This window comes from Netta rufina, assembly GCF_964035555.1.
Source record: "Netta rufina genome assembly, chromosome: 19".
Lineage (NCBI taxonomy): Eukaryota > Metazoa > Chordata > Aves > Anseriformes > Anatidae > Netta > Netta rufina.
The window spans coordinates 6,556,584-6,572,829 of record NC_140143.1 but is presented as its reverse complement, the minus strand read 5'-3'; the positions used below and the strand labels follow the sequence as shown (position 1 = coordinate 6,572,829).

The 16,246-nt window shown below is 37.8% G+C and overlaps 1 protein-coding gene across 5 annotated transcripts in view; it reads left to right on the top strand.

The window, feature by feature from the left end:
* Positions 1-15,779, top strand: part of PECAM1 (platelet and endothelial cell adhesion molecule 1) — a 31,463-nt gene extending 15,684 nt beyond the window's left edge. For 2 of the 5 annotated variants that reach the window (XM_084298514.1, XM_084298512.1), the window contains 3 exons: positions 3,630-3,686; positions 9,707-9,729; positions 14,251-15,779. In XM_084298514.1, the coding sequence (XP_084154640.1) occupies positions 3,630-3,686; positions 9,707-9,729; positions 14,251-14,280 (110 nt within the window). In that variant the 3' untranslated portion in view covers positions 14,281-15,779. The remainder of the gene's footprint in view (positions 1-3,629; positions 3,687-9,706; positions 9,730-14,250) is intronic. The other 3 variants (XM_084298516.1, XM_084298513.1, XM_084298515.1) reach the window with 2 other exon arrangements.
* The last annotated feature ends 467 nt before the right edge of the window (positions 15,780-16,246 follow it).

The window sequence follows — 16,246 nt, the reverse complement described above, 5'->3', positions numbered from 1 at the left end:
TTAAAAGAGAGTGTATAAATTAGATCAGACTATTCTAACTAAATGGTGACTCGTGTTACAGACCTATGTATGACATACAGAATGTTAATTTATTCTGTAATGCTGAACCACGCTTCAAATACATTGAGATGTTATAGCTCCCTAATCAATTTCTTGTGTTGCACCCAGTACACAAGTGAATGCATACTTTGGTCACATAAGTGGCAACTGCACTGCAAACATTTAATGCATTAATCTTTCAGAGCATCATGAGGTTGCTGTTTAAACGAAAGGCGTTATATGAAACCAAGCTGCAAGTTTAATTCTTTCAGTTCTGCATTGCCTTTAGCAATGAGGAGAGTATGAGACTATTTTTTTGGGAAAGATCAAGCACACCCACAAAACTAACAGCCATAAGACTGCCACTGGTGCTTTTATCATGTTGGTGTTATTGCATAAGTTTTATTTCAAATTGAAATACTTATATCTCTCTGTGGGCTATGATCAGTCCTTGTTAGGGAACGGACCTTCGAAATGATCATCTGGCTCCAAATCCCAATTCTGTTCTGATATCACCTGTTTTATGAATGAAGACAAAGTATAGCACACTTGTCTCTTCTCTGGGCATGCAAGTCTCATCCAGCAGACTGCATGTACAGTCTGGTTCCTTCTGCCTTTTGAGAACCCCTGATTTCTTTGATCACTCAGGACTAGCTTCATTTTATTTTATCTGTCTATTTGTTCCTCCTGCCACTGTTGTCAATGGTGATACTAATCTGAAGAGTAGGAGAATCAGATTTTGTGTATCGTGTGAAAGAAGAGTGCAATATGTAAGCTGTAACAATAGTCTTTGGGTAGCTTTTTGAAATCAGGAATAACTGAATGCCACCTCAGAACAAGTTCATGTAGTTGTAGAAGGATGTACTCTTTGTCTTAGCGGGTAAAGGACTAATACATTTTAAAGCAGTTGTAGTTTTCACCCTGTTTTCTTCAGCCACGTCTGCAGTAGCTGGCCATTTATAAAATGATTTTTAACACAGCGTTACAGTGAATAGGCTAGTGCATCAAAAACTTGGTATGCGCTGTGGTTCTGTGGTAACCAAAAAAGAACAGGGTTCATTACAATGTTATGCATGGTGGTAAGCTTGTTAAGTACAAAGTTTTGCTGCTTTGTTTTGAAAGTCTACATGGGAATAACTTGATACCTACTTTCTAAGTAGGGGTGAAGAGGCTACCTCAAATATGGGGTAGAGCTGGAGCTTCACAAGCCAACTTTTATTTGGGGTAGTTGTAGTTGATTGTTAATTTGATATTTAAAGAGGCAGTCATTCTCAAGAATGATTAAATTGAATATTTATGGAGGTTATATGCCTCACAAAAATATAATACTTACCTTTTCTAAAGCTTAGTTGTATAGAAAGATGGCAAATGATTTAGACCTTTTATTATTAATATGAGCTAAACCAAATGTCAGCACTAAAGTAAGATCAAAAAATATCCATACAGTGAGAAGGGAGAAACTGCTAATCATGGATAATAACATGCTGCTGCTTTTACTTCTGTAGCTGGTTAGTCATCTGCACGGTGGCAACATTATAAAAGTCAGTGGGAACAAAATGTCAAATCATGAAAGTAATTTCTCCAAGCGCTGAGACAACTTTTGGAAGATTAGCAAAGAAAGTAACTTGGGCACTGTCATTAATTCACAATTCAACGTAATGAATTTTCAAAACAAAAAGCTAAGGAAATGCCTCCCACCAAATCTTCTCAGAGTCAACAGGAGTATATTTGGGATTGCAGTCTGTTAAAAATTGTGTTCCAAATGAAACGAGCTACCTTTCATTAAAATTCTTAAAAGAATACGTCTTGCTTCACTGGAAATTTGTATTGAGCATTTAAGCAATAGTCCATAAGTATAGGATAAGCATTTCATGATCTTCAGACTATTTTGCAAAGAACATTCATGCTAAAACTGCAGTGTGAACGCTGTGATTAGGTGCTTTGTGAAATGTAGCTCCTACTGTTGAAATTAATAGTAGTTTTCCATCTTGATTCTGTTGTATTAGGTCCCAACTTTTAATGGACACTTAACAGAATTAACAAAAATTAAATTAGCTTTAGAAAATTAGAATGTAGTGCCAGAACCACTGAGGTTCTTCAGAGCAATGCAGAACAGTAACAGTCCTTATTTTTAGTCTGGCTGCAGATCAATATGCCTGAATTCTTCAAGAGTTTTTTATAACTAATATGCAGGACTTTGTATCCAGAAATGTGAATTCTCTTTCCATTTTCTAGCAGACAGGATACAACCATCTTCATTTTATTTTTATTTTTTACTTCACACAGAAAAATCTAACTTAGTGAAGATCTAGAAAACAAAACAAAGAGTCTAACTTCAGTGAAGATACTCAGAAATTAGAGGAGATATTGATAGAATTCTGAGATTTTCCAAATCACTCAGTTCAAATGAAATTAATGAATGTTTCTAAAATGCTTTGTGATCCTCAGACAGCAAGCTCCTAAGCTCATGCAGGCAGGATGGCCTTTTATACCAACAGAAGAAAATAATTTTAAGCATACAATTTTCTGGAGCAGTTTGCTTTAATACTAATCTAAACTATGCAAGAAAGCAAGGAAATTGCTCAAATCTTTTACTTGCCAGAGCTGCATTTACACTAGCTGTAGAGAAACTGAGTTCTTCAGCTTTTCAGGCCTTTGGCCAAGGCTTTGCCCTTCCCTACTGTGGTAACTGTCTATAGTTATAACATGTGGTATCAAAACTCTGTGGGTAGGTTTTCACAGATGTCAAATAGGGAGGGAAAAAAAAAAAAAGAAGCTTTTTGCTTTCCACCTCATAGAGAAACAGAAGTTTACAGAGCTTGCAACCCCGCGGGTGTGAAAAATGGATGGCTAAGACTAACACTGCATTTGTGTTCCCAGTTGTGTCGTTAGAGGCATAAATCTTTTCTTTCTGCATTTTCTTATTACCTTCTGTCTTTGCACAAGCCTTTTCAGCCTTTACTCTGCTATGTCCACTTGATCTCAGCACAGCAATGGAAGAGTTCTGATGTAGTGAGGAACTGAGAGGAGACACTTCCTAGTTAGCACCTAAATAGAAGATGTGAAGTGTGAAATCTGTGGATGTTCTTCTGAAATATTTCTCAAAGAACAGCAAAATAGATTGGTTTTGTGACTCTAAGATTTAATCAGGTTAGTTGCCAAAATCAGGCATAGTTAGTCTTCCAAATTATAGATCTCGTCAGGTCTGGGATCCCTAAAAACATAAAACAAATTGAAGAAGCTCTTTTAAGTGATCCTGAGAAACTCTTCTCTAGTGTTAGATGTTTTTGTAAAAATAAAGTAATAACAAAGTCAAGAAGATTATTAGAATGTTATTTTTTTTAAATGGAAGGTTATATTGGTCATCATTTTATATGTAGCAGGTGAGACATTTCCCTCTCAGAACCACATGGACTGGATTTGGGGGAGGGGGTATAGCTGTTTTTTCTTACAGGCTCCACAAGCTGATTGCTGCTTATGTAACTATTTCCTCTGAAAGTAAAACAGTGTGTTCTGTTTGTTTAAGGAGCTTTTCATAAGGCAAACACAAAAAAGAAAAGAAATTGATTCTGTGCCAATACATTTTCCAGCTCCTGTACAGAAGGGGACTGAAACAGTTTATAGTGAAATCAGAAAAGCTAATAATGGTAAGTAAGCTAGTGAAAAAATAAACACACAAAGGAAGCATTTGTATAGATATTAGAGTTAAATTTGTGACTGAATAGAAGATAAATGCCTTAAAAAGCAATCCAGGTCACATTAGAACATTCCAAATAGCAGCTAACAAATCACAGGTGTTGATAAACTGTATAACACCCTCATATTTTCTCATAAACCAATGATATTCAATGCAGTGAGATTAATATTTGTAACATCTACTTCATTTGTAACATCTACTTCATTTGTAACATCTACTTCATCAGCATTGCATAAGCTTGGCCTTGCGTCAGGATGTGAATCTGGAGGTGAACATACCCCATTAGGGACTAGGAGGCTATGTTGTGAATCAAACCCATCTCAAACTGCAAATGAACGCTTCGTCCTGGTTGAAGTGTTCAACTTGTTGGACTCTTCAACTTGTTGAAGAAGTGTTCAACCATGTTTGCTCTGCATTATAAAATATTACACTGTGTTTGGGCATAACCCCAGCAAATATCTGTGAAGTCTACAACAGTAAACTCTAAAAACCTCTAAAGCAATAAGATCACTTTAGTAGCATGGGTTGTTATTCATTTGTTTTAAGCACCATCAAAATTGTCTCAGATATGCCAGCCACTCTGCCCTACATGTGTTACCTCCTGTAACAAAGACTTTGGGCATTATGTTGTATGGGGGCATTAGCAGTTACCAGTAGTTACCATCTATAAGTGCTCTGGTAGCAATGAGTTCAGACACAGTTGGTTTCTTAATAGTTTGTCAAAGACTAAATGAGAAAGGATTTCCTTTACTCTCTATGTATTAGAAAGTCTAGGTTTGGGCTGTAAACTCTTCACTTTTTCTCCCCATCCATGTTATCAAGTGGTTTTGTTGTATACTATATTTAATTTTTGATCTTTGTGCTTTAATTTGCTATTATTTTCTGTTTTATAAGGCATGTCCCACTCCCTCCAACACAATATTCCCTTTCTAAGGAACTTTTCATGTGAGGGTCTCCAAGTACTTTACAAAACATAACTGAATTTTTCCTTGTGAGGACTTCCAAGTCAGTTTTATCTTCATTTTACAGCTGAATAAACACAGAGATTAGGTCACTTGTTTTAAGGTAATGTGTTCAGACAGTGACAACACTGGGAACAGAATTTCAGAATCCTGAACTTCTGCCTTGGTGCTGAACCTATACATTGTACTAATTTTTCACAGCCTTGCAGTTAAAAGTAAAAACATCGAAGAACAGCCTTAGGCTCTTCATGCAGAATTGCCTGGCAGCATCATAAGGAAAAAACAACTCATTTCAGGCCTAAGCCCAAAAGCCACTAATATTCTGAAAAGTTTTCCAGTGAGCATAGATTAGACCTGTAACAAGCTACAGAAGCTGACTGCGTAACCCCTTGCTTGCCTTCTGCTGAGGTGTGAAGCTGAGTATTATGCCTCTCACTATTCCTATTTTTGACAAAATGGAGTGTTAGATATTAGAAGGATGTTCTGTGAGTTGCAGTGTAACCTCAAAGGATGGTATGGTGGAGCTGTAATTCAAAGCACTTATTAAACTTTACTTGCTGTAATGTGGGAACTGCAATAAAATGAGATATGATTGAAAGACTGGTCTAAATTAGCCAAATGATATGCAAACAGTCCTTAATCTTGCAGTCCACCTGCTCTTTTATGCATAACATTCTACAGTTTTGGTTATTCTTGGAAACATAGTAACCGTTTATTGTTTTAATCACGTCTGTTTTTCCTGACTGATACACAGGAAAAGTGTATCAAATAGATAAGCAGTGCATCACATAGCTATGCAGTTGCTTTGGATAGCTTTGCTCCAGTCTATTTAAATGTAAAGTTTGCTTTGACTTTTGATCAAATCTGACTGCAAGGTAGAAAAGTATAAATGCAGTGGAGGATCCTTAAGAAATAAATCTTAATAAGTACATGAATATATTCATGGAAGTATATTAACGGTCAATTCTGAAAGATATTGAACATTACTAGTGCTTGCAGAAGGGGGGTTACCTTTATGTTTCACTATGTTTGATTATTCTTTGAGATTTTTGAGCAAATGCCTGAGAGTACAATCTCCTTCAGGAAGTTAAAGGTTCAGACAAATGCAACCTCTAGGAAAATTATATGAATTGGGGAATTGGTGTTGGCTACACAGTTTGATAGATATAACACCCAAGACCTAAAAACGTTTTTTTTTTTTTTTTTTTTTTTTTTTTTTTTCCCAATATTTGCTTGTAAATCACTTTTGTGGTTTCAGTTTGTTAAATTAAAATTAATCAAGTGCTTCATAAACAGATATGTCTTTTCAAGGAGTTGCCTGTGCGTTTCAGAAATTGTGTCCATTACAGAAGAAGCTGAAGAGGTATCAGTAGTTGTTATGTCTGATGCAATTATTTGTGACTGAGCCAAATTACTTTTCCTCTTAATTTTTCAGATTTTACAGAAAATACGAAATGCCTCAGCTTTAAATCAGTCCTTAAGTCCAAACTGTGAGGAATGCTCACAATTAGTATCAGGTCAATAGCACCTTTGCCTAGGAGTCCTTCACATCTATCAAAATAAGCTAATTTCCTTAAAATACTGCTTTCTCTGGCTGCCCTATGAAAAGGTCAAAGTATATTGGGAGTCTGGGGAATTTCCAGCCAAGTCCCACAGCTATTTTCTTTTGTTCAGAACAGCGGCAGTCTGAGACTTAAGCAAAACAGACAATTGTCTCAATCATCAGACTGCCAAGAGTGATAAAATGTGGCCCTGCTGCCTACTTTGCCTGTGCCTGAGTCCCAGCAGGCCAGGCTGGCAGCTGGTGCTGTTCTGAGGGAGGGGTCAGGATGTGTCAGACGCTAAGTTTGGCTGGGAGGGTGGAGGCTCTTTAGAAGCATGATTTACTTTCATCGCACCTTTCATCCTCCCATGAGGCTGTATGGGCAGGAAGTCCAGGCAACTCCATACTGGTTCTTTCTCGCAGCTCCACCCCTTCTCTCAGCACTGGTCCCGGTTCTTGGGGTAGCACAGTTTTGATCACGTTTCTGAGAAGATGAGCCAATTGTGTTTCACAGATCTCCTTATGTTTTCCAGGGCACTCCCTGGGGAATGCACTGTATTAGTAAATCCTTGCTCCTTTGGTGAACTCAGCCTTTGCTGTGCATTAGATCCAAAGCTCACAGAAGCCAGTGATAGTCTTTGCACTGATCTTGATGTGCACTGAGTTGAACTCATAGTGGCTTATTGCAAGATAACTGCTCTCTCTCTCTTCCTAACTTCTCATCAGGAAAATGGAAATCTAGTGAACAAAATGCAGTGCTAGCCTTCATGCTGCTAAGTCTGGAAAAGTGAACTGGTTACTTGGAGGCAGCTGCAGTGACGAGACAGGAAATTCTAAAAATCCTATTGCAACCAACAATGTACTATGGAAAAATAAATATATCCCAGTGGAAAGAGGCATGAGAAATCTCCATTGCATCCAGTGCTTTGGAACAAACTAAAAATCAGTCCCAGCAATCAGGAAATCTGCTGCAATACTTTCCTGCTACTGAGCCTAGGGCTTAATATCTCTGTACTTAGCTAAAAGTTCCCACTGAAAGCCTTTTCCAGCATAGAGAAAACTTACAAGGTCAGGAGATTCATGACATTATTCAAAAGTCAGGTTTTATGAGCACATGCTCAGTTCCATGCAGTCTGAGATCATGCAAATATTCTCTCTCTTCTCCAAAATAAAAACTCAGTGTATCTTTAGGTTCTAAGACATGCTAGACCAAAGCTTCAATCTGAGACATTGATTCCAGAGCCCAATGCTGACTCTGGCTTCAGCCAAAAGTTAGGCAAAGCCAGGTGGTTTCACTAAGACACAAATGTGCAGGGAACTTCTAACCTTGGTTGAACCTGAAATACAAAGCACAATTGCATGCAAGCCCCTGTGCAAGATCTATTCCCAAAACTGCCTGCCAAGATTCCCTGTTAGAAGCTACTACTCCAATGAAAGACTTGGCAGAATATAGTATGTGCCTGTAGTTCAGCTGCTTCTGCTGGTATTCCAGCATCTTAGTTTTCACCAGTGTTGGAGATGGGCTTGAGATGGATTGTAAATTACAACTGCTCAGGCCTATGTTCTCTTCTCCATAGCATCTAGCAATAAGAAAGGTCAGACTAGATGAGGATGACACTGCCTTAAATTACTGCCAGTAATGTATTCTTCTGTAAAAATATGTTATTTGAATTTTAAGCCCCATCAACTAAAAGCAACAGCAAGAATTTAAATCCATCAGAAATCCATAAAGCACCTATACTTTGAAATCTTTTAGAAGTCAGCAGCACTGGCTCTTCAGGTCATTTATCCCTGTTTCTCTTAACAAAATATGCAACTCCTTCTTTGCCCTGCTAAAGAAACTTGACCAGATTTTCTGTGTATGACTAGAATCCAGCTTATCTCTATTTCCCTGTTATTGTTAGTAGGGGAAAGTCAGGTATCGTTTGAAAAAAATCTATGTTCTCTTTCATCACAGTAAAATCAGTTTGCTTCAAGTAAAATTAACTTCATATTTCTAACAGAAATGAAAAAATAAGGTTGTGAAAAGATTGATGTAGCAAAGAATCAGCGTAAGCACCACATCATTGTGCTGTTTGCTGGTAACGATTTTTTTAAATAAAGAAAACCTAAACATTGATGATGTATGCTGGTTTACCTGACTGGTACCTTTTAGAAATCATATGGCCTTCTAGCAGTACTTTTAAAGGACACATAGTGTGACATCTTCCTGGTAGAGATATGGTCCTTAGCTAGAAAAACACAGCGTGTTGAATCTGGGTGACAGATTACAAGAAGGTGAGGTTATCTGTCATTGTGACCTAGTAGCTTTGGAGTAGTAAACATCCCGTTTTTTGAAGTTTGGAATTTATACAGAATTTCTCATTTCCTCCTTCCTGGAAGCACAATACATTGTCACAGAGGGCTAAACTGCAGCTCATTAATACTTTACTTCATAAACCTTACATATAGTTTTGTCCACTTAAGGTCAAGCTTTGATGTAGCAGTAGGTCAGTAGCATTTTTGTTCGCTTCTGGCTGCTTGCAGAACACAAAAAACTTTGTGTGTTTCCTATGTAACTTTTTATTTTCTTTCTTTTCAAACTGGCTAAACTTATAGCCATCAATTTCATATTGAAATTAAGTTTATGCACTGATATAATGTGCTGTAGTTGCCTGAGTTTTTAGCCTTTTGTTAGCCTAAACATCGTGGGTAGAATTATCTTGAAGAAAACTCATACTGTACTGTGAAAGCAACATTCAGGTAATGTGTTTCTCTGCATTCCAGAAATTGCACCCTGATTGCATACTGTGTTCATGATGTTGCTTTCAGTGAAGACGAATCACAGGCATGTAATAAAAATGCCGATGGTAGAAACAGTATGAGCTTACCTGCACATAAATGTACATGGTTGCAAACACAAAGGCGAGAGAAAGAGACTTAAGCATTGTTATCTGCAAAGTTAATTTCACCTTATTCAGTTTCCTTGTTCCTTGTGCTGGCTGCCAAGGGAGTTTCTTAAGGTCTGTTTACAGTAGTAGTATTTTTTTGTGATATCCTTATATTTATTTCAGAGCAATTCTCAAACTTTGAATGTCTGCCTATAGGAGGACTGATGCTGTTACTTGCTATTTTAAAAATACTTAGAAGCATAAAGAGATTACTCCACATTTATAGAAAAAAAAAAAAAAAAACAAAAAAAACCAACAAAACAAAACAAAACAAAAACAAACAAACAAACAAAAAGAAGAAAAAAAAAACACTATTAAGATTAACCCAGAGCCCAGTCCATACCCTCTGCTTTGAATGTTAGATCTCTTGACACAACTTCTCTTCACTGAATTTGAACCTTAATTGAAGGTAACAGTTTTACATCATTGCAAAATGAACAAACAAATTTATATTAAACATAACAGGCTGTTTGCTGAAACTGATCACTCCTCAATGTGCTACTTAATTATTTACACATTGAATTTTGTTTTGCAGATTCTATGGAAAACAGGCATTCTGTAAGTATGCATTTTTGTGTAAGCAAATAAAGCTAGGAAAGTTGGGTTGAGATTATTGTGTATCTAATGAAATGGAGTTCTACATTTTAGTGTTGCTACATTTAATTTTTTGTTGTAGTTGTTCAGAACCTCTACTGGACAGCTACTGGGCAATCCCCTCATAAATATTCTTACTTGTCAGGCTTTCAGTACTACTTTATAGGATGATCAATATAAAAGCCTGTGGAACTGACTGGTGTTTGGTAGTGCTGGTCACGGGAGGTAAATGACAAATACTGATTTTCCAAGAGTTTGTGTTACACACCTGCATAACTTTGGATATGTGCCATAAATATTCATGCCGACAGAATGGCACAAGGTTGGGGATGGCTGATGCTTGCTTCAGGGTCCTGATGGAACTGAGGCACTCAAGATTCAGATATAGAAGCCTGCTAAGCTGGTTAACATATCACTGAGATATATATATATATATATATCATATATATATATATATATATATATAGTGAGAGAGACACTGTTCTAGTTCCATTTTTAATATCTGTAGTGTTTTTGGTGTCAGTGAATCCCCTCAGGGTGTGTTTGTTCACATGCACACACATTCATTCTATGGGATATCCGGAAAAGTGAGGTCCTTCCTAAAATGTGAAAATAAAAGTTAAACTAAGGAGGAATGTCTGATCACTTGGGGAAGAAGTCACTTACATTCACGGAGTGTTTCCTTCTGGGTTCATTTTCATGCACTGACACAACAAATGGGATGACTCTGTGGGCTGGTGGTGAAAACTAAGACACTGTATGAAATTTTGTAGGCAAGCAAGTTTTTACTTCAGAGTACATAGATATGTCACAGCTATGTTTTTCTGAGAGGTGAGAACAGTACCATATGTGGAGGAGCTCAGCTAAAATTTTAGGGGTTTTACAGTGGTTCTGCAGGCGGAAGTATAATATGCTGAACAGCTTTATAGGACTAAGAAGTCAGTGAAAAAATAGAAATTAAAAAAAAAAAAAAAAGACAATGACTTGAACAAGCTGTTCTTCTGCTCTCAAGAAATCTGATTCAGGAACATACATTTCAGGAATACTTCTATGAATGTTAGATAAGCTATCAATCCAACCTCTAACCAGGGTTTAGAAGGTTGTTTGTTTTTGTTTTTGTTTTTTTGTGGTAGGATTTTTTGCCATCTGCTTTGTGACTTTGGAACTTTACTTAAAAAGAAAAAAGAGAAAGACTCATAAATAAGAATCACAATAGCACAGTCTGCGTCAGCTTATGGCATCCATTTGAATTTTGAAAGTCTCCATCAGCACTCATATCCCCCTGGGATAAAAAAGCAGTCCATTGTATTATTTACAGACACTGGCAGAGCACTGAAGGTCACAGATTGTGTTACAATAAACAGACATATTAACAGGCCAATGGGGTTTATAATATCATTGTCTCTCTTAGTTTAAAGGTTTGTTTTTATTCTTTGCTCTCAATTTTCTAAAAATAAATTGAGCTAAACCCTCCTCTGTGTTATACCAGGCATTCCTTGGAAAGTCACACAGAAGAAAGTTTGTCCCTGTCCAACACAAAAGGAAAAATGGTCAAGAGTAGCTGTGACAGATATCTGGTGTCTGTTCTGGGAGTGGGAGGGGTTGGTTGCCCCCCTCTCTCCCCCTTAGATTCTAAGGGGAAAAAGTGTCAAAGGAGGGCAGTCTTCTTTGTGTTGTCTGTATAAATCGTTGTTAACAGTAGGAGAGTAATAAACTTAGATTCTCTGTAAAACTAACCTCGTTTTCGGAAACAGACCAAAGAAGCCAGCATAGAACACTTGCACATCTTATCCAAGTTTTCCTAGAAATAGTCTTCACATCTGTAACAGTCTCCTCTTCAGATACTTTTCATGTACTTAATGTAGTAACAGTTCACTGTAGCTCATTTTCACTCAGTGCATAACTGAGGTTTGGTCCAAACGAGGAGTTGTTGGTCCTACTCAAGAAAAGGAAAATGCTCCTCATAAAGTGATCAAGTGGCTTAAACTTCCTCCCCAGCTGTTCTGCTTCTTTACAGCCAGCTGAAATATTTGGCTCAGAGGTGCAGCTGCTTTTGGTCTGCTACTCCCCTAATTTGTGAGTGGAAGGAGGCCTTCAGGTGCTAGCCTGGCCAGCAGATATCCTCATGGCATGACATGCCAGATGGATTACTTACCTATAGTGACATATCAAAAAACTTGTATAATTTGCCTCTGTCTAAGCAGTAACAGGTATTCCAGAAGGGTTTATGGGACAAAAGGCTCAGCAACAGAGACAGCCGTGTTTTGCTAAGAGACAGGAGGACATGCAACATTTTTGCTTCAGTAATTATGGTGGAGTCTCAACACCAGATCCCACGGTCTCTTTCACTTGCTATGTTCAGACAACAATGTGGGTTCTGCTCCTCAGATAATTTCTGTTAACTTACTCAGTTCTGCAGTGATCTTCCTGAAGTCACAGCCAGATCAGAGTACTACACGGTGGAAAGGAAAGATGAAGAAAATCATTTTAATAATAAGTGCTAGCCTTGCTCCCATCCCTTTGCCTCTCTATAGTTTCTGTCAGAGTAAATATAATCCAGGATGGAAATTTAGGAACTTTGCTTCATCTTCCCTGAGAGACCGTTATAAAATTGAGCTCAGGGCTCAGACAGTAAATGTTGTTTACTAACAGTAAGTGTTGTATTACACAGAATCATTAGTGTTTGCATTATGTTAAGAAAAGTGGTGCATTAGAAAAACAATTAGTTAAATTCTGAATTATTTGAGTTGTCTAAAGGTCTAATTGCAATGTAGTCCTGACTGATTTGCCATCCAGGGTAACATGAACCTGAATGTCTTGGACTTTTGGGACATTTAGAAATGAACCCACAGTTTTGGGGTGGGTGTTCTTCTCTCTTTCTCCTGTGTTTCAAGAATTTGTATCTTAAACGCCATCCATAGGAAGTATTTGCAAAAGAAATGAATTACTTAGAGAGGAACTGGGAGGAGGTTTCCTTCCTGAAATCAGAGCTGGCAATCTTTCTGAGTTATTTAATGGTCCCAGTTTCTGAAAACATATTGAAGGAAATATCTTAACAATGAGATAGCCACTTCGCCAAATACTAATTGGTATTGTGTCAAATTTACCTCAGCGGTACATTCTGACTTCATATCTCTCCTCCCGTATTGCCTCTGTGTGTTTGTTTGTTTGTTTGAGTCTGTCCAAGGAGTATATGAGGACTGGCAGCCTCAGTTGGAACACGGTGTACTGTTAGCCACCTATTTGTACGGCCTCAGAGTGTACCCTCTGTGATGGAAACACGTAAAATTTAAATCTATTTGCAGAAATGTGTTTGTTTTCAGCTACTTTCTCATCTTACTCAAGTGATCCCAAATTCATTTTGTAAATTTTCTGTAGTAAAGAAATTGCTTCATGTTGTTGGCACAACGTAGCACAACCTAGCACATGTTGCTCGCACAACCCCCTTGGAAGGGGGATCTGGCACGTGTTTAACTGTGGACAGTAACATGGCACAATAGCTCCAGACAGGAAATGAGGATGAAGGATGTGTCAATTTAAAACTGGGGGGCATTTCAGGCAGTCAGGATATGAAAAACAAGGTGATACTCTGAAATAAACACTGAATTATAAACCAGGAATTCCTGCCTCTGACTCATGGGGCAAATCCTTTGGGGGTAAGTCCACAAAAGGAATGAGGCGCCTCAGTGCTGACAGACTAAACTATTAGGTTAGAGGCCATCACGTACTCTTAGCAGATATTTGTGGGAGGAAGACTTGCTATGGCAACTGATGTCAGGAAAGACCTGACAGTTGTGAATCCTCGGTGGACAGAATTATTTCTGTCATGTAACATAAAGTCTATAAAGTTTGGGATCTCTCCTTGACCTTTCCCTCTGGTTGGTATAGAGGACTCCTCCAACTGCATACTGCCTCTCGTGGTTCTCGGTGCCAGGTTTCTCTCTCCTCAGTGTGTACTGAGCAGATAGCCTACTGGAAGGAGTAGAAATATGGAGTAGAAATATATAGTAGAAATTGGATGACGCATTGCTCTCTGTTAATCTACTCAGATGCTTCTTGGGAAAGTTTTTTTTGTTCCTGTGTAACTGAAGATCAGGGCCTAATTGTGGTAACTGGGCATCTACTTGTAAACAAAGGAACTGACTTTCAGATCCATTCAGTACCAGCAAGTTCCATAAGAATCTGACTTTTATCAGTAAACACACAGTTACAGATGTTGCTGATTTACAGTATTGCACTCCACTCTTCGATTGTTAACCCAAATCCCCAGTTGTCTTATCTCCTTTTTTATCTGATGAAGATAATGCTAATATCTCCCCAGGGAACTGTGCATATTTATTAGTTCATTGTACAGTGGTCTAAGGAAGATATTATTTTATTTTAAGTTTTTGTATTGATCAAAAAGGAGAGGGGAGGGCAGGGGGCTATTTACATTCATTACATTCGTACATTTTTTTTTTCTTTTTTTGGTCTTGTTGCCAACAGAGAATACAAGGGCATCCTGATGCTACCTAGAGTACTCATCTCAAACATCATCTGGGAGAAGAAAACAAGCCGAGATGGAAGATGTTGCAACTGTTTCAAAAGCTCTGCAGCACTTACTTATGAGTTTGCCAGGCTCTTCTTTACAAAATTTATTTCCTCAGGGGGAACAAAAGAGATATTCCTAAAGCATTTAATGGAAAAAAATGCAAAAAAATTCTCATAGGAAAGTGGCTCAGGAAACCACTGACCTGGGTTCCCATCTTTAATTTCCCCTGCTAATGAAATTTTGTCTTTCTAGCCTCCCAATTCATCACGCTCTGAGGAAATAAAAGGGGAAACTATGGCTGAGAAAGTACATTTCTGCAGTGCAGTAACTACTGTGATGCTAATAGAATGTAGAAATATCTAAGCTTGCTTTAAACTAGCTAACTTGGTAATCAGTAACACTCTACTGTGGCAGAACAGAGCTCAGCACAACCTGCCTAGCCATGTATGTACTTCGATGTGATCTTGCATCTTGTGCTGAACTCCCTGTGCTGCAGCAGCTGGACTGCTACCAGTCTTGGAGCCAGCTAATTTATAGCTCATTTGGATGCTACGCTGCAATTAGGGCCTAACAGAAGAGCGAGCTCTGGGCTCTCTAAAAACTTGAATAATTGTTCAGAGATTCAGTACTTTACCAAGTGCTTCTCTCAGTAGAGACACAAATATTCTTTATTCTTTGCTAAACTGCTTTTTCCTTCTAAAAGTTCTGATGTTGTTGGTTAGTTTGCTATGATGGTTCTTCAAGGAATGATTGCTAATCATGCTTATTTTGGATGATGCAAAATAAACATCTTGAGTGGGTGGATACTACACCGAGGTCGGTGAGTTTGTATCTGAAAAAACAGTTATGTATAATGCTTATTCCTGGGATTTTAGGAGAGATCTAAAGTTATACTTGTGCCCAGCTTGTCCACTACGGAACTCCATACCTATTCCTCTTCTCTATAGTATGATAAATGATTATCTTGGATCCAGTTCTGGACCTGGATCTAATCTCTGAAGCCCATGTTTTTTTCAGTTGCATTAGTTTAACAGAAAAACAAAAAGTACTGTCCTTTAACATCTTTTAGGAAGCTGGTCTCTGACACTGCAATTGCTCTCCTTTTCTTACTGCAGATTAAATTACTACAAAATCTGGGCCACAGGTAAGAAGGTTCTCATTTTAATTAGAAAGAGAAGACATGGATGTGTATATACATATATAGTTACTGCTTAAAGCATTGCATCAAAGGCACAAAATCAGCAAGAAATACAAAAAGGTTTTATATCTTCATTCCAAACTTTTAAATTTTCAAGCTCAAGTTACTGGCTAGTATTTCTAATTTATTGTTCCCTATGCAAATGTTTTTTGTATCATAAGCCTTTCACAAATGACTGAATTCTGTTGAAAGATGTTCATTCTAGCATCCCACAAGTGTCCATACAAGTGTGTTACTATAGGGAATGTGAAAAGGTGTTTTAATAAAAAAAAACTCTGAACTGAACTTTGCACTGGATCTTGCATGTTCATATTAGTGACCACTTGCAAGTGAATATCTGTGAAACTTCTTAGTGATGAATCTTACAGATACATTTCATAAATGATGTATGGAAGATGTTGTCTCTGTAACAACTGATTTCAGGCACCTAGATCTGTTGTCATGGACCAGTTTAGCAGCAGGTAAATACTTAATTAAGTTTAAGAGTGAGCACAGGAGTGCTTGCATTCACATCTCTTGCTAAATTACAAAGCTAAAAGTTCCTCCACAAACCTTTCCACAGCCCTTGTCAAGACTCAGAAAAGCACTGGTTTCTGGGAAGTTTCACGGTGTCATCTGTGCAGGATGGAGTAGCCATCGGACAATTCATTGGTCTATTTCAGATCATCCCTTGGCTAATCCTAACTTAATCCTGAAGTGTTTTGGATTTAGCTATGATAAAGGTTGTTTATTTGCTCTCCTGAAACATACCT